This window comes from Hippopotamus amphibius, chromosome 3, assembly GCF_030028045.1.
Source record: "Hippopotamus amphibius kiboko isolate mHipAmp2 chromosome 3, mHipAmp2.hap2, whole genome shotgun sequence".
In the NCBI taxonomy this organism is placed as follows: Eukaryota; Metazoa; Chordata; class Mammalia; order Artiodactyla; family Hippopotamidae; genus Hippopotamus; species Hippopotamus amphibius.
In genome coordinates, this window is record NC_080188.1 from 138,957,536 (window position 1) to 138,980,765 (window position 23,230).

Here is a 23,230-nt window from a genome sequence, read left to right on the forward strand (position 1 = left end):
CTGTTGGAGGGGGTGCCGAGGGAGGGGACTGTTGCTGATCTCTGGATGTTCTGGGTAGTCTGAGAAGGAGAGTATGGGGCGAGCTCCGGCCCGGGTGCGGTCGGGCTTCGGGGGCGAAGGCGCCGCCGCCATCTAACTCGCTGCGCCCGCGAGGCCCGGCGCGCGGATGGTGCCGGTGCGGCTCGGGTGTTGATCCGCGTGTCCCTTCCCCCTCCTCCCCTCCCCCACGCGGTGGTCTCCCCTCTTTCCCCGGCCCGGCAGAGCCATGTCTCGGGGTGGCTCCTGCCCACACCTGTTGTGGGACGTGAGGAAAAGGTCCCTTGGGCTGGAGGACCCGTCCAGGCTGCGGAGCCGTTACCTGGGTGAGCGGGGGCCCCGGGGCGGAGGCGCTGAGGTCGCCGCCCAGAGGTGGGGGAGGGGGCCGCGCCGTGGGGGCTGTTGGAGGTGGGACAGCGCCTGGGCAGGGGCGCCTCGGACACTCGGAGGTGCTGGGTGAGCCTCGGCCGACCGACCCCGCACTCGTGTCCTCCCCTGGCTAAGTCCCCCTTTCATGCTGCCAGCCGCCGCCCTGGCTGGGTTTTCCTCGGGGGGCCGGGCCGGGGGCCGACGGTACTGGCCGGGAAAGGTGCCGGGGTCGCTTCTGCAGTGGGACTCGGGAGAAGACTTGTCGGACCTCCCGGAGCTGCCGTGTTTAGAGCAGAAGTTGGCGCTTGTGCTCTTCTCCAGCGCTCTCCCCGCTCAGCCGAGGGACCTAAGTTTGTGTTGACCGCCCCTCCCGTAAGGTCTCGTGGGGTGGGGGTGGGGGGGTTGTCGGCGGCGACGCGTTGACCACCTTCGGGGACTCCACGCTCCAAACAGCCTCGGTGTAAACTGTCCTGCGGCTCCGAGCCAAAACCTGAAAGTGATAGCTGAGCTCTCCCAACCCCCGGGCGCTTTCCCAGTTGGACTCTGCTGTTCAGTGGTTTCGACCGCTTTAAGGAGGTGTAGGGTTTCACGTTCCCATTCCCACCCCTGTGAAACACACTTGGCATTTACTGTTTCTTAGTTAAGCTTTCTAAAAACAACCTTCGATACTTGAGGGAACGGTAGTCCAGTTTTTTTCGTTTTGCATGAAGTGGATTTTTGAGGATTTTGGGTCACGCCTGAGTTAAAAGTGGACAGATTTAGTAAGAGTCTTTTTTCTTCCTTCCTCTGCAGTCTTTTTATTAGTCTTCTTTCTTTCTCTCTCCCTTTTTTTAACTTGAAGGTAAGACAACATCATTAAATTTTTTTCTTTCCAGTTTTGTTACCTTTTGCTAGGCATTTGTTCACGTCATTTGGTTTTGACTGAAAAATCAATAAAAGAAATTGAAATCTCGCTACAACTAACAGTTCTGGTTTGTGAATTATTTGAGAGAAGTTTGCAGGCGTTTTTTCCTCTCGTTCCTGTTTTTTAGTGTTTCAAGTGACGTGAATGAATATTCTTGTAAAAACTTAGTAAGAATGAAGCACAAATCCTTGTGATTCCTTCTCTCACACACACCCTTTGAGAGGTAACAATGTTCTCTGTTTCCTGAATATTTTTCCAGACCTTTTTCCTTGAATTCTTTTTTTAAAAAATTATTTATTTATTTGTTTATTTAAGCTGTGTTGGGTCTTTGTTGCTGTGTGCTGGCTTTCCCTAATTGTGGCGAGCGGGGGCTACTCTTCGTTATGGTGCACAGGCTTCTTTTGTTGAGCACCGGCTCTTGGCGGGCTGGGGCTTCAGTAGTTGTGGCACTTAGGCTCAGTAGTTGTGGTGCACAGGCTTAGTTGCTCCTTGGCATGTAGGATCTTCTTGGACCAGGGATCAAACATGTGTCCCCTGCCTTGGCAGGTGGATTCTTAACTGCTGCATCACCAGGGAAGTCCCTTATCTTTGAATTCTTACAAGCACGTGTGTACATATATAAATGCTGCAGGAGTGTGTATGTGTGTAACCTGCATATATGGTGTCATATTGTAAACATCGTTTTGCAACCTGCTTTTTTTTACATTACATCTTGAATATCTTTGCGTGGCAGTAAAAATAGATCTATACAGTCTTTTAAACTATTGTATAGTATTTAACATTATGAGGATGCCGTGGTCCACTCAACCTTTCTTCACTTTTCTGGACGTTTGCTGTTAGTAGCAGCACTACAGTGAACATCCTCGTACGTGCTTTTCATGCATTCGTTCTAGGATAAGTATCTGGAGTGATGATTAATCATTTTAAAATTTAATATCAGTAGAATGCTTTTCTAAACCATTAACCTAAAAGATGTGCAGTATTTCTTTTAATACTTACTTGCTGAGAAAGAACTTAAATTTAGTTAATTAAAAAAACATGTTCTACATGAATGAATTTATATGTGGTCCTTTATCTCAGTTAGTTGGAGCATTTAAGTAAGTAGTCCTTATATGTAGGTTTATATATTAATGTTTTCTGCTGGTTCAGTTAGTTCAGCTGTATCTATGATAAAGTCAATTAAAATATAGTAAAACCATACATTTTCTTTTTCCCTTCCTCTTCTAGCTCCGTAATGGGAGTGGAGTTTGTGTGTTGGGTGGAGGGGAATTGAAGAGTTGAGTCCACTGTCTTTAGTAGAGAGTCTAAATTATAGATTTTCAAATATATGTATTTTCGTACAGGGAATTACATGTCTTACATAATATTTTAAGTGTGCTAGTAATATGTACTTTATAATTAGTACATTCTTGGAACAGATTCCTTTAAAAGTGGTTTTTTAAAATAATAAAAAATAGCTTGGAAAGTAATTTCTTAGCCTTAGGAGACCTTTACATCTTCAATTTATCCAACTCTTCCACACTCCAGTGCTAATCTTGACTTAACATTCAGGAAACAGCAAAATCCACATTAATATTGCCTGAATTAATGAGATTTTTAAAAAATGATATTTTTGAAGTACTCTTACAGTTTTCTTTTTAAAATGTCCAAGTCCGGGGTTTTAAAAAGTAAATAGAGTATCTTTTTTTGAGACTTCAATATTTAAAATTTTGATTTATCTATAGTATTGTAGGTTAAATATTTTTCTAATTTATCTCCAATATTTGTATTTCTAATAATGAATTACTTCTAAATAACAGTAAAATTGGGATAGAAGCAATTGACAGACTTTTTCTTATGCATTTCAAATTAACCATAGCATGCATTTTTTCAGTAGTAGTATTCAGGCTTTACAGGTTTTATTTAAATTTGGTTAATTTTCTCTTTTCCTCCCATCAAAGAAAATTACACTTCACAGAATGTCCTTTTATGAGAGTAAATAATTTGTCATGTGTTATTTATTTATTTATATTTTTTTGGTAAAAGATTAGATTTTTATTTTTATAATTTAGTGAGTGTCGTGTTATTTAGAAGAAAAAGATGTTTCTTTTTTTTTTTTTTTCTTTTAGTTGTGGCACACAGGCTTAGTTGCTCCTTGGCATGTGGGATCTTCCTGGAGCAGGGACTGAACCCATGTCCCCTGCACTGGCAGGCGGATTCTTAACCACTGTGCCACCTAGGAAGTCCAGATGTTTACTTTATAGCCACCAAATTCACAAGATTCACCTGAACCAGTGAAGTGTTGTTTTGTCTAGCATGGATTCAGAGTCATGGATTCAAAGTCCAGGGATTGTAATCTTTATTACAATTGATCCAAATTTCAATGGAGGATTTTTTTTAAAAGTGTAACTGTCAAAGTCCAGAGTCAGAGACATCTGTAGGCCTAAATGTTTCTCAAGGTACTGTAATACTAACTATATAGAGTAGTGCTTTTGGAACTCAATGATTGTTATCATAATTAATTAGCTATACATATTTCAGTACAGTTTTATAGAGATAAACATTGCTTATAAAAGAAACCGTCCTTTTTGTACATTGCTTCTTTCTATTCCTATTTGTCTCGTTTTATACAGACTTGCCTGCAATTTGAATTTACACTCTCTAACCCTTCTAAATTAAAAGACAGTAATTGACTTAAGCAATTTAAGGGAAATTTTCAAGGGAGTTGTTTGCTCTAATGTATTATGTGTTTAATACAAAGTATTTAAATTATGATTAGGCAGTGTTTTGGTCAGCTTGGGATGCTATGACAAAATACCATAAACTGAGTGTCTTATGAACAACAGAAATTTATTTTTCAAAGTTTTGGAGGCTGGAAGCCTGAGATAAGGGTGCTCACATGGTCAGGTTCTGAGCCTGATGAGGGCCTGCTTCCTGGCTCATAGCCATCCTTTCACTGTAACCTCACAAGGCAGAAGAGGTGAGCTGATTCTCTGGAAACTTTTTTATAAGTGCACTAATCCAAGCCTAATCACCTCCCAAAAGATCCTGCCTTCTAATACTAATACCTTGGGGGTTAGGGTTTCAACAGAGGAATTTGTTTGGGTCGGGGGTGGTGGGTAAGAACATTCAGACTATACCACTAAGCTAGTGACAACTTTATAGTGGAAATTGAAATATCTTTTTGTATGGGGATTAGGAAATCTGTGTCCTTTGAAAATCATCAGGGTCAGTACGTGTTGAAATGGATAATTTTGCATTTAGATTAGTCTTTTTAAAATTAATTTATTGGCTGCGTTGGGTCTTCCTTGCTGCATGTGGGCTTTCTCTAGTTGCAGTATGCTGACTTCTCATTGTGGTGGCTTCCTCTTGTGGAGCATGGGCTCTAGGTGCTCAGGCTTCAGTAGTGGCGGTGCAAGGGCTTAGTTGCTCGGTGGCATGTGGGATCTTCCTGGGCCAGGGATCGAACCCATGTCCCCTGCATTGGCAGGCAGATTCTTAACCATTGCGCTACCAGGAAAGTCTTAGATTAGTCTTAAGTATATCTTGAATACATATATATTCAGACTTACCAAGTTCTTCATAAAGTGTTGCCAAGTTACAATATATTTTACAAGGGTCAGAAGATTCTGAGTTTTGCCTCCTTGTTAGCTACTGCGGAAAAGTAGTGGAATATTTGTATTTTGTTTTTTTAGTCTTAAAATCTCAACAAAAGCTGAAAAATGTCTGATTTTAATAGTGAATAATAACAGTCAAATATGACAAATATATGTAATAGAATGTGCTGATGATTCCTAAAGGTTAAACCACCAAACGCATATTATTGAGACGGACAATTGAATATCTTCACTGTAGGTTTGATTCCTACCTCGTATAGGATGAAAGTGCTTAAAAGGGATAGGAACTTCTGCTAGCACAGAATTTATACTACAGGTATGTTTTATGTCAGTGTTTTTCAAATGTTTTGACCATGATCCACAGTAAAAATACATTTACATGGCAACTTGTGATACACACACATAACTGAAATAAAAGATTTCCCAAATGACGTTTAGCCTTACTAGGTGTGGTGCATTCTGTTTTCTGTTCCGTATCACGTTGTTTAAAATGTTGGTGTTGATCCAGTAGAATATCCACTTATGAGTGTTGGCTTGAGGTTCGCAAAGCTGTTCTAGGTGGTGTGTATTTTTTATAATTGTAATTGTTAGTGACTTCAAAGTTAGGGTGGGTGGGTTTCCCAAGTAGTTATAGCAGATTAAAAAAATTTTTTTTGAATACTGCTGATGGCTAATGAAGATAAAAATAACAGAACTTTTAATTTATACTTTGGCAAAAATAACTAGGGTAGGATGCTTTTAAATCCTCACTTTTTTTTCTGGTAGATCTTAGTTCCCAGACCAGGGATTGAACCAAGTGAAAGCCTGGAGTCATAACTACTGAACTGCCAGGAAATTCCCAAATCCTCCTTTCTTAAGTTTTACTTAAAATGGGATTGCCGAGTTATATGATGTGTGTTTAAGTTTGTAAGAAACTTTTTAAAAGTAATGGTACCATACCATATTCCCATCAGCAGTGTTTGAGAATTCTAGTTCCAAGTTCTCATCAACACTTGGCATTATGAGTCTTCCTAATTTTAGCTTTTCTAGTAAATATATAGGTATAGTGATATCATTATTGTTTTACTTTGTATTTGATTTAATCTTAATGATTAATGATTCTGAGTATTTTCATGGATTATTTGCCATTCATATACTTTGGTTAAATATTCAGGTTTACCTTCTTAATACTGGAAGAATTCTTTATATATTCTTGATACAAGTCCTTAATCAGATATGTATTTTGCAGATATTTTCTCCCAGTTTGTCTTTTTTTCCCTTAGCAGCATTTTTTTTTTGGCACACGGGCTTAGTTGCTCCGAGGCATGTGGGATCTTCCTGGAGCAGGGATCGAACCTGTGTCCCCTGCATTGGCATGCGAATTCTTAACTACTGCGCCACCTAGGAAGCCCCAGCAGCATATTTTATAGTTCATGCTTTTTGTGTGTGTCCTATTTAAGAATCTTTACCTAATCTGAGGTCCACAAAGATTTACACTATGCTTTTTTCCTAAAAGTTTTCTATTTTTAACTCTTACATTTAGATCTGTGAACAAGTTTGAATTAATTTTAATTTATGCTGTGAGGTAAAGGTCAAGTTTAATTTCTTTGCATATGAATGTGCAATTGATCCAATACCAATTGTGAAAAGGCTGTCCTTTCCCCATTGTTGAAAATCAGTTGACCATATATATGTCAATTTCTCCACCACATTCCATTGATCTCGATGTCTATCTTTATGCCAGTTCTTCAGGTCTTTATAGTGAGTATTGAAATCAACTAGTGTGATATTTTGAACTTGGTTCTTTTTTTCAAAATAATTGTGGCTATTTTGAGTTCTTTTCATTTTTGTAATTTCGGGATCAGCTTGTCTATTTCTATAAAAAAAGACTGCTGGAGTTTTGACTGATACTGTGTTGAATCTGTACCTTCTTTCAGGGAGAACTGTAGTCTTTATTGAATCTTCCAATTCATATTGGTGGCTTTTTTCTCCATTGTTTCGATGTTCTTTCATTTCTTTCAGCAATGTTATATATTTTTCAGTGTACAGATCTTCTATATATTGTTATATTTATCCCTATATGTTTAATGTTTCAAATACTATTTTAGATAGTATTTTATAACTTTATGAGTAATATCAAATTATTCATTGTGCATATATAGAAATAAAATTGATTTTTAAAAATTGGCCTTGCATCCTGCAGTGTTACTCAACCTACTCATTCGTTCTTTTTTTTTTTTTTTTAATATTTATTTAGGCTGCGCTGGGTTTTTGTTGGGGACGCGGGATCTTTGTTGCAGGACGTGGGATCATAGTTGTGGCATGCGAACTCTTAGTTGCGGTATGCATGTGGGTTCTAGTTCCCTGACCAGGGATCGAACCTGGGCCCCCTGCATTGGGAGCATGGAGTCTTAGCCACTGGACCACCAGGGAAGTTCCTCATTAGTTCTTTTCTTTTTTTTTTAATTAATTAAATAATTAATTTATTTTTGGCTGCGTTGGGTCTTCCTTGCCGCATGTGTGCTTTCTCTAGTTGCCGTGAGCAGGGCTTCCCTTTGTTCTGGTGCGAGGGCTTCTCATTGTGGTGTCTTCTCTTGTTGTGGAGCGTGGGCTGTAGGCACGCAGGCTTCAGTAGTTGTGGTACACAGGCTCAGTAGTTGTGGCTCTTGGGCTCTAGAGTACAGGCTCAGTAGTTGTGGTGCATCGGCTTAGTTTATCCTCGGCATGTGGGATCGTCCCAAACCAAGGCTTGAATCCTTGTCTCCTGCATGGGCAGGTGGGTTCCCAACCACTGTGCCACCAGGGAAGTCCCTTCATTAGTTTTTTTTTTCTTTAAGAACTTTTATTGAGATACAATTGACATATAATAAACAGCATATGTTTAAAGCGTACAATTTGATTTTTTCTTATTAGTAATGTATATATGGCAATCCCAGTCTGCCCTCGTTAGTTCTTATAAAATTTTCTTTTGCAGGTTTTTTTTGGATTTTATGGAGGTGATTATGTCACTGCATATTAAGATCGTCTCCTGGAAATTCCCTGGTGGTATAGTGGTTAAGACTCCATGCTCTCACTGCCGAGGGCCCAGGTTCAATCCCTGGTCGGGGCATTAAGATCCCACAAGCCATGCAGTGTGGCTGAAAAAAACCCAGAAAACAAACAAAAAAAATCCAAGATTTCTTCCTTTTTCATCTATGTTATTTTTTTCTTCCTTTTCCAGTTTTCTGCTCAATTGCACTGTCTGGGACTCCAGTAGAATCTTGAAAGGAAGTAGTGAGAATGGACATTGTTGCCTTGTTCCTCATCCTGGAAAGCATTCAGTCTTTAACTATTAAATGTGTTGTTGACTGTATATTTTTGTAGATACCCGTTGAAGAAATCCCCTTCTACTCTTAATTGCTGAGAGTGTTTATCATGACTAGGTGTTGAATTTTGTCAAGATTTATTCTGCATCTATTGAGTTGATTATGTGATTTCTCTTTCATAAATTATGTTTATTTTATTATTATATTTCCTTTTCTATTTTTTTTGGCTGCTTTGGATCCTTGCCACTGTGCATAGGCTCCCTCCAGTTGTGGCAAGTGGCCCTCTTATCACGGTGGCCTCTCCCGTTGCGGAACACTGGCTCCAGGCACACGGGCTTCAGTAGTCGCAGCATGTGGGCTCAGTAGTTGTGGCACATGGGCCTAGTTGCTCTGCAGCTTGTGGGATGTTCCCAGACCAGGGATTGAACCTGTATCCCCTGCATTGGCAGGCGGATTCCCAACCACTGGGCCACCAGGGAAGTCTCCATAAATTGTGTTAATATATTAACATATTGATTAATTTTTGAATGTTGAACCAGCATTCAATTCCTGGGCTAAATCTACTTGGTTATGATAAGTTATGCTTTATATATTGCTGGCTTCACTTTTGGTAAGAATTTTGTGTTTTTATTCATTAAGGATTATTAGCCTACAGTTCTCTTGTTATATTTTTGCCTGTTTTTGGTATCAGGATAATGCAGGCCTCATAAATGAGTTGGCTGTGTTCTTCTTTTTTTCTGAAGAGTTTATGTAGACTTGAAATTACATTTTCCTTAAATGTTTGATAGATTTCATCATTGAAGCAATGGAATGAATTTGGAGTTCTCTTTGTGGGAAGGTTTGTTTTGTTTGGTACTTTAACTTTTAATTTTGAGATAACTGAGGATGTATATGCAGTTGTTAGAAATAGTACAGAGATCTCATATATACCGTTCAATCAGTTCCCCAATGGTAATATCTTGTACAGCTATATTAATATATCACAACCAGGAAATTGACATGGATAGATCTGTGAATCTTATTCAGATTTCCCCAGTTTTACAGGCACTTTTGTGTGTGTGTATTTAGTTCCATGCAATTTTAACATTGGTTTTAATTAATTTTAATAAATTAATGTTAACTAATGTTAATAGATTAAAGTGGTTACCACCATATTTAAGATAGAGAACAGTTCCATCACAGTAGACCTTTGTGATACCATTTTTAGCCGAAGCTACATCCTTCCCTCCCAACTGCTACCCCTGGCAACTACTAATTTGTTCTCTATTTCTATAATTTTGTCATTTCAAGAATGTTATGTAAGTAACATGTGTAATGTTATAAACAACAGTATGTAAACTTTTGAAATTGGCTTTTTTCTGCATAATTCCCTTAAGATCCATCCAAGTTGTATATAGTAATAGTTTATTTCTTTCTGTTGTCAATTAGTATTTCATAATATGGATATATGATTATTTAAGCATTCATTTGTTGACAGATATTTGTATTGTTTCCAGTTTTTGACTATTAAATAGAGAGCTGTTATGAACATCCATGTACAGGTTTTTGTTTGAACATAAATTTTCATCTCTAGGATGAATGTCTAAGAAATTGTAATTACTGCACTATATGATAAGCACATTGTTTACTTTTGTAAGAAACTGCCGTACTTTTTTCCAGTATGGCTGAACCATTTTATGTTCTCATCATCCACATATGAGAAATCCAGTTTCTCTGCATCATCACCAGCATTTGGTGTTGCTGCTGTTTTTTATTTTAGTAATTCTAATAAGTATGTAGTGATAACTCGTGGTTTAAATGTGTAATTTCCCTAATGGCTAATTTTGAACATCTTTTTATGTGCTTTTTTTTTTTTTTAACTATCCTTGTATTTTATTTTCCTATTTTTTTTAAAATTTAAGTGTTGTATTGAAATATTTTAAATTGAAGTATAAATTTTTAATTGAAGTATTTAATTTAGTTCCAGGTGCTGAAGGTACTGTACACTGCAAAGTAATCACCACCATCAGTATAGTTACTATCTGTCACCATACAAAGTTATTGTTTGTTCTCTGTATCTGTGAGTCTGTTCTGTTCCTATTCTGTTACGTTTGTTCATTTGCTTTGTTTTTAAGATTTCACATCTTTGTGAAATCATATATTTGTCTTTCTTTGACTTATTTCACTTAACATGATATCCTCTAGGTCCCTCCATGTTGTTGTAAATGGCAAGATTTCATCCCTTTTATAGCTGAGTAATATTCCATTGCATATATATATACACCACATCTTTTTTTTAAAGGTGCTATTAAAAATTATTTATTTATTTATTTTTAATTTTTTGGCTGTGTTGGATCTTTGTTGCTGTGCACGTCACGACATCTTTTTTATCCATTCATCTTTTGATGGACAGTTAGATTTCTTTCACATCTTGGCTACTGTAAATAATGCTACAGTGAACATAGGGGTGCATATGTTGTTTTGAATTAGTGCTTTTGTTTTATTCTGGAAAATACCCAGAAGTGGAATCGCTGGATAGTACGGTAGTTCTCTTTCTAGGTTTTTGAGGAACCTCCATACTATTTCCTGTATGCAAAAATTTCCATAATTTGCATTCCCACCAATAGTGCACGAGGGTTTCCTTTCCTTCACATCCTCTCCCACACTGGTTATTTGTTGTCTTTTTGGTAATAGCCATTCTGACAGGTATGAGGTGATATCTCATTGTGGTTTTGATTTGCATTTCCCTGTTGAGCATCTTTTCATGTGAGCGTTGGCCATCTGTATGTCTTCCTTGCAGAAATGTCTATATAGGTCCTCTGCCCATTTTATAATCGTGTTTTGTTTTGATATTTCATTGTATGTGTTCTTTGTATATTTTAGATATTAACCCCTTGTGAATTATGTTATTTGCAAAAATCTTCTCATGTTCAATTGGTGGCCTCTTAGTTGTGTAGATAGTTTCCTTTACTGTGCAAAAAGCTTTTTAGTTTGATGTAGTCCCATTTATTTATTTTTGCAGAGAGACAAATCAAAAAAAATATTACTAGACTGATGTGAAAGAGCATGCCTGTGTTCTGTGTTCTAGAAGTTTTATGGTTTCAGGTCTTACGTTTAAGTCTTTAATTCATTTTGAATTTTTGTATATGATGTGAGAAAGATTCTTCAGTTTGGTACTTTTGCATGTAGCTGTCCAGTTTTCCCAGCACCATTTATTGAAGAGGCTATCTTTCCTTCCTTGTATATTCTTGCCTCCTTTGTCGTAGATTGATTGACCATGTACATGTTGGTTCATTTCTAGGTTTTCTATTTTGTTCCATTGATCTGTGTGTCTGTTTTGTGTTAGTACCACACTGCTTGATTGCTTTAGTTTGTAGTATAGTTTGAAATCAGGAAGTGTGATACCTCCAGCTTTGTTCTTCTTACTAAAGATTGTTTTAGTTATTTGGGGTATTTTGTGCTCCTTATACAAATTTTAGAATTATTTGCTCTAGTTTGATGAAAAATGCAATTGGTATTTTGATAGGAATTGCACTGAATCTGTGGCCTGATTTAGCTAGTATAAACATTTTAACAATATTAATTCTTCCAATCCACAAACTCAGTATATCTTTCCAATTGTGTCATCTTCAGTTTCTTTTATCAATGTTTTATAGTTTTCAGGGTCTTTTACCTCCTTGCTTAGATTTATTCATAAGTGTTTTACTCTTTTTGATGCAAATGGGATTGTTTTCTTAATTTCTTTTTCTGATAGTTTGTTGTTAGTGTATAGAAACAACAGATTTCTATATATTAATTTTGTCTCCTGTAACTTTATTGAATTCATTTTTTCTGATAGTTTTTTTGGTTGCATTTTTAGGACTTTCTGTGTATAGTATCCTGTCATCTACAAACAGTGATAGTTTTACTTCTTCCTTTCCAATTTGGATTCTTTTTATTTCTTTTTCTTGTCTAATTGCTGTGTCTAGGACGTTCGTCACTATGTTGAATAAAAGTGCCAAGAGTGGGCATCCTTGTCTTGTTCCTGATTTTAGGGGAAATGCTTTCAGTTTTTCACTATTGAGTGTGATGTTAGCTGTGAACTTGTCAATAAAGTGGGCCTTTATTATGTTGAGGTGTGTTCTCTTTATACCTACTTTGTTGAGGATTTTTTTCATAAATGAATATTGAATTTTGTCAAAAGCTTTTTCTGCATCTGTGGAGATAGTCATGATTTTTATTCTTCTATTTGTTAATGTGGTGTATCACACTGATTGATTTGCAAATTTTGGATCATCCTTGCATTCCTGGGATAAATCCCATTTGAATATGGTGTATGATCCTTACAATGTATTGTTGAGTTTGATTTGCTAATATTTTGTTGAGAATTTTTGCATGTGTGTTCATCAGTGATACTGGTCTGTAATTTTGTTTTTTTGTGGTGTCTGTCTTTTTTTGGTATCAGGGTGCTGCTGGCTTTATAGGATGAGTTCAGAAGTCCATCCTCCGTAGTTTTTTCGAATAGTTTGAGGATAGGTATCAGCTCTTCTTTATATGGTAGAGTTTACCTGTGAAGCTGTCTGGTCCTGGACTTTTGCTTGTTCTTAGTTTTTTGGTTATTGACTCAATTTCATTACTGGTAATTGGTCTGTTCAAGTTTTCTGTTGTTTCCTGATTCAGTCTTGGGGGATTTTACTTTTCTAGGAATTTGTCTGTTTCTTTTAGGTTGTCTATTTTATTGGTGTATAGTTTTTTTATAGCAGTCTCTTATGATCCTTTGTATTTCTCCTCTTTCACTTCTGGTTTTATTAATTTGAGTCCTTTTTTTCTTGATGTTTGTAGCTAAAGGTTTATCAGTTTGGTCTATCTTTTCAAAGAACCAGCTCTTAGTTTCATTGATCTTTTCTATTGATCTTTTAGTCCTTATTTATTTTGCTCTTTATTATTTCTTTCCTTTTGCTAACTGTGGGTTTTGTCTTTTTTCTAGTAGCTTTAGGTGTAAAGTTAGGTTGTTTGAGATTTTTTCTTGTTTCCTGAACTACGCCTATATTGGTATAAACTTCCCTCTTAGAAACTGCTTGTGTTAAGTCCCATAGATTTTGGATCATTGTGTTTCCATTTTCATTTGTCTCCAGGTATTTTTGATTTTCTCTTTGATTTCATCAGTGATCCACTGGTTATTTAGAAGCGTGTTGTTTAGCCTCCATGTGTTTGTAATGTCTGCAGTTTTTATAGTTGATTTCTAGTCTCACAGTGTTATGGTCAGAAAAGACATTTGATATGATTTCAGTTTTAAGAAGATTTATTGAGACTTGCTTTGTGGCCCAGCTTGTGATCTATCCTTGAGATATTCCATGTGCACTTGAGAAGACTGTATATTCTGCTGCTTTTGAATGGAATGCTTTTTTCTACATGTATTTATTAATTTCATCTGATTTGACACATTAAGGCCAATGTTTCCTTATTGATTTTCTGTCTGGATGATCTACCCATTGATGTAAGCAGAGTGTTAAAGTCCCCTAGTGGGCTTCCTAGGTGGCGCAGTGGTTGAGAGTCCGCCTGCCAATGCAGAGGTCACGGGTTCGATCCCAGCTCCAGGAAGATCCCACATGCCGCGGAGCAACTAAGCCCGTGTGCCGGAAAAAAAAAAAAAAAAAAAAAAAAAAGTCCCCTAGTATTACTGTTACTGTTGTCAACTTAAAAAAAATGCACATGTGAGAGTTAGCAGTTAAGTTTTATTTGGGGCAAAATGAGGACTGCAGCCCAGGAGACAGCAACCCAGATAGCTCTGAGAAACTGTTCCAAGGAGGCAGGGGGGAAAATTAGTATATATGTAATCTTGGTGAAGAAGTGCATGCAATCAAACACATATTTTTGTAGGGGGTTTCTGCTAGTCATGAGGAGCAGATGTCACCATGTAGGGATTTAATGCTTTTGTAGATATGAGGAGATGCAAGGGTTGGGCTCATAAAATCGGCTCCTGAAAACAGCTAACTATCTGAAGACCTGTTCCACCCATTTTCCAAAGCACAGAGTGCCTCATTCCTGGTCTCCACCCTGAATTCCTTTCAGGGGATTTTGAAGGTCTGCACCTGCAGCAGCAGTGTGATTTAATCCTTGTAGAGGTAGATGGCAAGTACCCATAGCAAGTGCCAACTTGTAGTTGACACTGTCAGTTTCTTTATGTTTGTTAATATTTGCTTTATATATCTATGTGCTCCTATGTTAGGTGCAAATATATTTAAAATTGTTATTTTTTCTTTTTTCTTTTTGGCCATGGCATGCAGCTTGTGGTATCCCTGACCAGGGACTGAACCTGGGCCCTGGCAGTGAAAGCCCCAAGTCCTAACTACGGGACCACCAGGAAATTCCGTATATCTTCTTTTTTGATCAGTCATTTTATCGTTATGTAATTTTTTTCTTAGTCTCTTGTTACTTTGTTTCAAAGTCTGTTTTGTCTGATATAAGTATTGCTGCCCCAGCTTTCTTTTCGTTTTCCTTTGCATGGAATACCTTTTCCATCCCCTCACTTTCAGTCTTTGTTTGTCTTTCTACCTGAAGTGAGTCTCTTGTAGACAGCATTTATATGGGTTTTTTTTCATCCATTCAGCTATTCTGTCTTTTGATTGGAGCATTTAGTCCATTTACATTTAAAGTAATTACTGGTAAGTGTGCACTTATTCCATTTTGTTAATTGTTTTGAGGTAGCTTTTATAGTTGTGTTCTTCTTTTGCTTTCTTATGATTTAATGCCTGTCTTTACTGTTTAGCTTCCTTTTTTTGGTGTGTATGTATCTATTATAGATTTTCTTGGTTTGTCATTACTATGAGATTTATATATAGTAACCTATAGTAACCTATATGTGTTTGTGACTCCCCTGAATTTTTACTTCTTCCCCAATGTTTAATGTTTTTGATATCATATTAATATTTTGCATTTTTTGTTTTGTATATCCCTTAACTACTTATTGTGGTTATAGATGGTTTTACTACCTTTGTCTTTTAGGCTTCCTACTAATTTTGTAAGTGGTTGATCTGTTACTTTTACTGTATATTTGCCTTTACCAGTGAAATTTTTCCTTTTGTAATTTTCATTTTTCTAGTTGTGGTCTTTTCTTTTTTTGCTTAAAAAAGTCCCTTTAACATTTATTGTAAAGCTGGATTAGTGATGCTGAATTCTTTTAGCTTTTGTCTGTAAAATTATTTATCTCTTCATCAAATCTGAATACTTTGCTGGGTAGAGTGTTCTTGGCTGTAGGGTTTTTTCCCTTTATCACTTAAGATATATCATGCCACTCCCTTTTGACCTGCAAAGTTTTTGCTGAGAAGTGATCTGATAGTCTTTTGGGAGTTCCCTTATAGGTAACTAATTCTTTTCCCCTTTTAATTGCTTTTAAAATTCTCTCTTTTTCTTTAACTTTGGTCATTTCTGTTACATTTTGTGTTGATGTGGATATATTTGGGTTGATGTTGTTTGGGACCCGGGTGTCTTTTTTTTTTTTTTTTCACCCATGTGAGGGAAGTTTTCAGTTATTATTTCTTCAAATAAATTCTCTGTCCCTTTCTTCTCTTTCTGGGACTCCTATAATGTGAATTTTAGTGTGCTTGATGTTGTTTCCTGGTTTGTTTGTTTGTTTTTTTCTTTCCTCCCGCTGTGCCATGCAGCATGCAGGATCTTAGTTCCCTGAACAGGGATTGAACCTGTATGTCTCCTCAGTGGAAGCGCAGAGTCTTAACCATTGGACTGCCAGGGAAGTCCCTGTGGTCTCTTAAACTATCCTCACTTTTTAAGATTGTTTTTTCTTTTTCTGTTCAGCTTGTGTGATTTCCACTACTCCATCTTCCAGTTTGCTGATCCTTTTCCCAGTATCTCTTATTTACTGTTGATTCTTTCTAGTGTAGTTTTCATTTTTCAGCTGTGTTTGGTTCTTCTTTGTATTTTCTAACTTTTTGTTAAGCTTATCACTGTGTTCATTCTTCTCCAGAGTTTATTAAGCATCTTTATAAGCATTACCTTGAACTCTTGGTCAGGTGGATTGCTTGTCTCTATTTCACTTAGTTTTTCTTCTAGATTTTTATCTTGTTATTTCAATTAGGACATATTCCTCTGTCATCTCATTTTGCCTAATTATCTGTTTTTATTTCTTTGTGTTAGGTCCATTACATTTCCTGATCTTGGAGAAGTGACCTGATGTAGAAGATATCTTGGGGATTTGATAAGTACTCTCCCCTCAGGTCACCAGAGCTGTATGATCTAGGTTGCCCACTGTGTGGGCTACATGGGCACTTTTGTTGTGGTGGGGCTGACTGCTGTGGCACTCTCGTACATGGGCTGGCTCCCAGCCCAGTTGGCTGCCAGGCCCTGCATAGTGCAGAGGCTTCCAGTTGCTTGCGGCGGGGCTAAGTCCTGGTATGGCTGGCTGTGCAGTGCAGGAGTCCTGAGGCTGATGCTGGCTAGCTGACAGGTAAGGCTGGGTCCCAGTGCAGCTGGTTCCCAGTGCAGCTGGTTGTTGGTACTCGGAGGGGTCCTGTCGTCTTTATATTTTCACTGGCATATCTTTTCATGTCTCTTGCTCATTTTCTATTTGGATTATTATTTTTTTTTTTCACTGTTGTGTTTTGAGATTTATTTATATAGGTTCAGTACTAGTCGTTTGTCAGATATGCAGTTTGCAAATATTTTCTCCCAGTGTGTAGTTTATCTTTGTCTTCTCTTCATAGAGTCTTTCGCATGGTAAAGGTCTTTAACTTTGGTAAGGTCCAATTTATTAATTTTTTTTCTCTTATGGATTATACTTTTGGTATCATGTCTACACTCTTAACCCTAGATCCTAAAGATTACCTCCTGTGTTTTTTTTCCCTGAAGTTTTGTAGTACATTTTTTACAGTTAAGTCCAGGGTCCATTCTGTGTTAATTTTTGTATAAGATATGTATACAAAAGTTGAATTTCTGTATACAAAAATTGAAGTTCATTTTTGTGCTTATGAATGTGCACTTGCTCTAGCACCATTTGTTTAAAAGTCTGTATTTCCTCCATTGAATTGCTTTTCCACCTTTATTAAAAGTCAGTTGGGCATATTTGTGTGTATCTAATCCGTGATCTCTGTTCTTTTTCATTGATCTGTGTATCTGTTCCTCTGTAAATACCATACTATTTTGTTTATTGTAGTTATATAGCAAGTTTTTACAGCAGGTTGAGTGACGTTTCCCACCTTCAATTCTTCTTTTTCAAAATTGTTTTAGCTCTTCTATATATTTTGCCTTTTTATATGAATTTTAGAGTTAGGTTGTTCTTATCTCCAGAATACCTTACTGGGATTTTGATAGGAATTGCATTGGACTTACATATCAGCTTATGAAGAACGGACATCTTTACTATGTTGAGTTTTCTGATCCGTAAACACAGTATATCACTCCATTTATTTAGTTCTTTGGTTTCTTTCATCAGCATTTTGTAATTAGTCAGAATACACATCCTCAGCATATTTTGCTATATTTATGTCTAAGTATTTAATTTTTTTTTTTTAGCAATTGTAAATGTGTTCAACTTCTATACATTCGTTGTTAGTATATAACTGTGTGAATTTTTTTGTCTGTGTTGATCTTATATTCTGTGATCTTGCTAAATTCACTTATTATTTCTTGAGGTTTTTGGATATATTCCAGGAGATTTTCTACATGGAAAGTCACGTCATCTTTCAACAGAGACTGTTTTATTTCTTCCTTTCCAAAGTATATGTCTTTTTTTTTTTTCTTTAAATTATCCGAATCTCTAAAACTTCCAGAACTCTGTTTAATAATAGTGGTGAGAGTGGACTTCCTTGTACTGTCCTGATTTTAAATGGGAAGCAGTCTTTCACCATTAAATGTGATATAAGTTTTAGGTCTTTTATTGGTGCTTATCAGATTGAGGCAGTTTCCCTCTTTTGCTAGTTTGCTGAAAGTGTTAATCATGAATGAGTTCAATCAAAGAAGCAGAATTGCTGGGAGATACACAGACATACACGCAAAGATGTTACTGGTATTTGACTTTATATAATTGTGGGAACTCATTAAACTGTTTCTGTAAAGTAGTTCTCTTCATGTTTCTTGTAGGGGCTTAACATCCTCAAGACATGCAGTTGGGAAGAGATGATGGTAAACTGGGGATAGGAAGGACAAGCTTGAACGAAAACATAGGATATGTTCCAGTTCTCACTGTCTTCAGTCTTATAGATGTAGGTGTTTTTTAGGAGAAACCGGTACTGTTTGTCATGGACCTAAACACAGATGTGGCCCAGTATTCCAGGAACCTAAATAGGATCCATGGGTAGGAAGGACAGTTATTAGGCCTAGTTGCTCCTCATTTCAACAAGGTGAGCCAATGTATATAAGCAATATAAGCATAAATAAAAATCAGTAACTGCTGTTGCTTTACTTCTACCCACTGATCTTGTGCAAAAATGACTGGTAATTCAAGTAACATGAAACATAGAGGGAAAAAATTCTGGGAAACATGGTTCAACGTGAATTGACACATTTCAAAGCCACTACGCTTACTGTGGCTTGTTGTTCATTGTAAGGCTCTTGGTAGGGATGGGAGGGGGATTCCTGTTCCTCCCTTAAGAATAGGTAGTTTATACTTCTTTCCTTCCCTGAAGGCAGTTGCCTTTGCCTGAAATGGATGTGAGGGTTTCCTGCCTCCCTTAAAGCCTAGTAGACCTTTGCTGAGGCTCTTTTTAGTTAGGGCTTCCCCAGTGGCTTAAGACCTTTGCTTCCCATGAGAGAAAGACCTGAAAAGTGACTGGAGGTTCCTTTCTGAGACCTACCAGACAGGGGCTCTCTCAGGCTTCCTGCCATTTTCAGTGTTTCTTATGAGTACTTGAGGGAGGCTCATGGAATAGAGCTGGTGACTGAATGTAGATTCTGCCTGTGCCTAGGATCCTAGAGATTCTAAACTGTCTCTAGCCCATATTTGGCCTTTAAGCATTCATTTCAGTTTTTTACTGAAATGTTTTCTTTTTGTACGTTTTGATAGCAGTCACCGCTTTGTGCTGTTCTTTGTCAAAGGTGAAACAGCCCTCTGTTCTTTCTCTCCTCGGAGTTTGTTACCCTTTAATTTTCAGTTCTCCTGGTTATCTGATAAGATGTCATGGGAGCCAGAGAAGAAGATTATGTCAAGGAGACAGCAGTTACCTGCGATAGCTAATGCTATGAGATTGTGAAAAATGTGCCTTCAAAGAGACTGTTGAATTTACTGATACCCCATGATTTCTGAGAACAAAACCAATGAACAGGAGGGGGCAAAAAGGAAGACCTGACAATGAGCTAGAGAAGGCAGTGTTGGTAGGTGAGTGGAAAGTTTGGCATTATAGAGAAGTTGCTCAAAGGGGCAATAGAGTCAAGTAAAGTGAAAAGTTTTGTTAAAGTGCTGTTCCATCTCTGTTTCTCAGTATCACTAGCCTTACCTATTCTTTTCTGTTAACCAGTTGAAGTTACCCCAACTCCATAATGAAGTCATTTTTAAAAATCATTTTCTCTTGGGACTTCCCAGTGATTAAGACTTCATACTCCCAAGGCAGGGGGCATGGGTTTGATCCCTTGTCAGGGAATTTAGATCCTGCATGCTGCATGGTGTGGCCTAAAAAAAAAACAAAAAGAAACAGAAAAAATCATTTTCTTTCCTTTCAGACAGTATTAACTTAGAACAATCCCACCTGTACATAGGGAGAGAACTAATCTTAGGTGTCTATAGTAGATCAGACACATCTGTGTGTTTTGCATATGCTAATTAATTTACTCCTGACAATAAGCTTGTAAAGTTCATGGTATAATTCCCATCAAATATGAAATTTTTACAAACGTAGAACTAAGGCCCAGAGATGTAAAATTTTGCCCAGTGTATGTGTAGTATGTTCCAAGTTAGATGTTTAAGCCTAACATTTCTTGTCCCAAGCAACTCATAGTCTAATAATGGAGATAGGTACCTGAATAAATAAGTTACAAAGCTATTTAATCAAGTTACAAAGCCATTAAAAATAGCAATATGCCTATACTTATTGCCAGTGAAAGTTGTTCACCTTGTATTATTGAGTGAAAGCACGTTAAAGAACAGAGTCAATATTATGAGCTTATTCACTTACTGATTCAGGAAATGTATATTGAGTGCCTGCTTTGTCTTAGGCACTGTTCTAGGCACTTAATACTGGAGTGAACAAAAGAGTGTTCTTTTTGTGGAATTTACAATCTATTAGTATAGAATAGAATGTAAAAGAAATGGAATTAAATGAGGCAGCTTGGGCTGTAAGAAAGACTTGAATAGGAAGCCACAATGATGGTAAATTCATCCATAACAAATGTGTAATTCTTGGGAGACAGTTCTCTGTCTCTTTTGTATTTCTGCACATCCTTGGGAGATAGAGTATCTCTCTGTGGAACAGAGGGCAGATTTATTTATTGTCCAGAATAATAAAGATAATGTCTTCCTTTGGGACATTAGGCAGATTTGCTTGATGTAAGATTTGGGTTCCCCCAGTTTAGGGTTCCCCAGCTGCAATTCAAACCCATTGCATGTACAGTATACCCCCAAGCCCCTCTGCACTGCCCTGTGGGAATTGGGAGACAAGGGGAACCAATGTGAACCTGAAGCTTGTTCTGCTTGAGTAGTAAAATCCTTTGCCTCTGACTTTGGAGTCTGCTAGCATCCATGAAATGGTGGCAGGTAACTTGTTAGCCTGCAAGTAGGCCACACTTGTCACTGTTCTTGATAATAGGTATGAGTTTATTTTTATTTTAATTTGAGAGGACTCAGGTTTTTTTTTAAACTTATAGTTCTTATTTTATCCTAGCTTTCCTATTTCTTGGTGTAGTGCATTTAATTACCAGTAGGGTAGGGGAGGTTTATACTAGGTTGTTCTAAAAGCCCATTTTATGGAATGTGTAGACAATACAATAATTTTGAACTCCTAAGTCACATACAAAAATATCATTCAGGAGCTGTCTTGTCTCTGTCATGTCTTGGTGTGTGTTTTTATGTACAAGTTCATATATAAGAATTCTTGGTCACATTCCTCACTTTGTCTTCTGTTCTCTCACGTTGCACTACCATTTTCTCTAGTTGGAAATGGCTAGAGCCATGTTTTCAAATCCAGATTTTAAAAATTTGGAAAAAAGTTTTTAATACTTTTTCCTTAGCATTTTAATGAATTTTAGTCATGTTGTTAATTTGAATATTTTATTTCTTAACTCTTAATTTATAACTCAGTAGGATTACCACACCTGCTGATAACCAAAAGGAAAAGATTTTTAAAAATTTTGTTTGTTTACTACAGTTAGCATCTTTTTAAAACTGAAAGTCAGATGTGAAAAGTTAATTATATAAAGTATAACCTAATTTATGAAAATACGTTGCTGAATTTCTGCAGGTTGTTTTATTCCAATAAGTTTGGGAACCATACCCTCCTTAGCCACCCCCACCTCCCGCCCCCCAAGTCTTTAACCCACATGTTTACCCATTATATAGCCATCTTACAAGTTATAAGCAAGGACAAAGAAAACAGTCTGGCTTCAAGAAGATCTTGCTCTATACGTTGAAGGCAAGAAAACATAATAGAGAAATCTGTCTCTTTTGACAGTACACAGACAGCATAGTCAGATTTAATTTTGAAATCTCATCAGCCTGATTATTTAGCTAATTACCGTTTTTTGTCATATATTCAGCTTCCTTTCATTACAGCTTCTGAATAAACATGAAACTTTTTGGTCCATTTTTGGTTAAGATGATTCATTTCTTAAAGAAACATATTTCTCATTTTCAAAGGAGGAATTTATTTTTGAAGTATTGTAACTTTTCTGCTATTAATGGACATTTAGGCTGATTTTATTTTTTTGCTGTCACATTTTATCTTTGTGAAATGAACTTTTAAGTATTTTGGCATTTCTGAAATTGAGATGTGTTTAAAAATAGATAGCATCTTATAAAACACTGTTTGCCACCCTATTTAAAATCGAAAACCCTATTCCCCACCCCTAGTCTTCTCTTATTCCCTTTCTCTGCTTTATTTTTCCATATAGCATTTTTACCAAGTCACATATTGTTTGTTGTCTTTCATTAAGCTAACTAGAGTCAGGGATCTTTTTCTTTTTTCTTTTACCATTGTATCCCTAGCTCCTAGAACACCACCTGGAATGGAGTAAGTATGCAATATATTTGTTGAATGAATGGATGAGTGAAAACATTTGAGTGTTTATTGTGGTTCCATATACTGTGCTAAGCCCTTTCTGTCCTCGAATCTCTTAATTCTTGCAATAACCACATGAGGTAGGTAGGTACTCTAAAGAGGAAAACTAGGGTGAAGGAGGAGTTAATTTGCCCAATGTCATTCAGCCTGTAAACAAAAGAGTTAAAATTAAAGCTTGAATTTGTGTCATGACAATTCCTAGGCTCTTAACAGTGTTACACTATTCTAAGCAATAAATTGTATGATTTATTTAGTTCTTTCTCTTTAAACAGGAAGAAGAGAATTTATCCAAAGATTAAAACTTGAAGCAACCCTGAATGTGCATGATGGCTGTGTAAGTAATAGTTAATTCTCAGCTATGATGGACTTTAATACTAAGTGTTCAGATGTTTGAGGAAATGCCCCAATCCTCCCAGAGGAGATTGGACTAAGTATAATAAAATGGGAGAATTAAGTTTTACACTAAAACATAAAAGTGTATTTTGAATTTAGGAAAGTATATGTGAGATTTTTTGAAGAATGTTGAGTTTTCTGATACTATCAAAAGGATTTCATCTTCTTCACTTTACTGGTACTGCTTTTGTGACAGTCACTAATGATCTTCCTGTCTCCAAATCTAGTGTCGCTTCTCAGAAACTTTACACATTGGTTGAACATTTTCTTTTTTGAACTGTTTTTTCTCTTGGATTCTGCTAACACCACACTCTCTTGGTTTTCTTTCTGTCTCATTGACTTGCTGCATCTTCTCCATCTTCTTCCCTGACTCCTCCACTTCTCCACCTTCAAATGCTGGATGTACCAACACTTGGCTTCTCCCACCCTGTTTTCTCTTCACTTTTCTAAGTTATTCTGTTTAGTCCCATG

At 37.0% G+C, this 23,230-nt stretch overlaps 1 protein-coding gene and 1 non-coding gene across 8 annotated transcripts in view; one reads left to right on the forward strand and one right to left on the reverse strand.

Annotated features, from left to right (window-relative positions):
- Positions 1-43: 43 nt before the first annotated feature.
- DCAF6 (DDB1 and CUL4 associated factor 6) overlaps positions 44-23,230 on the forward strand; it is a 154,945-nt gene continuing 131,758 nt past the window's right edge. For 5 of the 7 annotated variants that reach the window (XM_057726433.1, XM_057726435.1, XM_057726436.1 and 2 more), the window contains exons 1-2: positions 63-362; positions 22,639-22,700. In XM_057726433.1, coding sequence (XP_057582416.1) covers positions 266-362; positions 22,639-22,700 — 159 coding nt within the window. In that variant the 5' untranslated portion in view covers positions 63-265. Of the gene's footprint in view, positions 363-19,252; positions 19,477-22,638; positions 22,701-23,230 lie in introns of all 7 variants that reach the window. The other 2 variants (XM_057726434.1, XM_057726437.1) reach the window with 2 other exon arrangements.
- On the reverse strand, positions 7,245-7,317 carry TRNAW-CCA (transfer RNA tryptophan (anticodon CCA)). Its single transcript has one exon. It is a non-coding gene; the product is annotated as a tRNA-Trp (tRNA).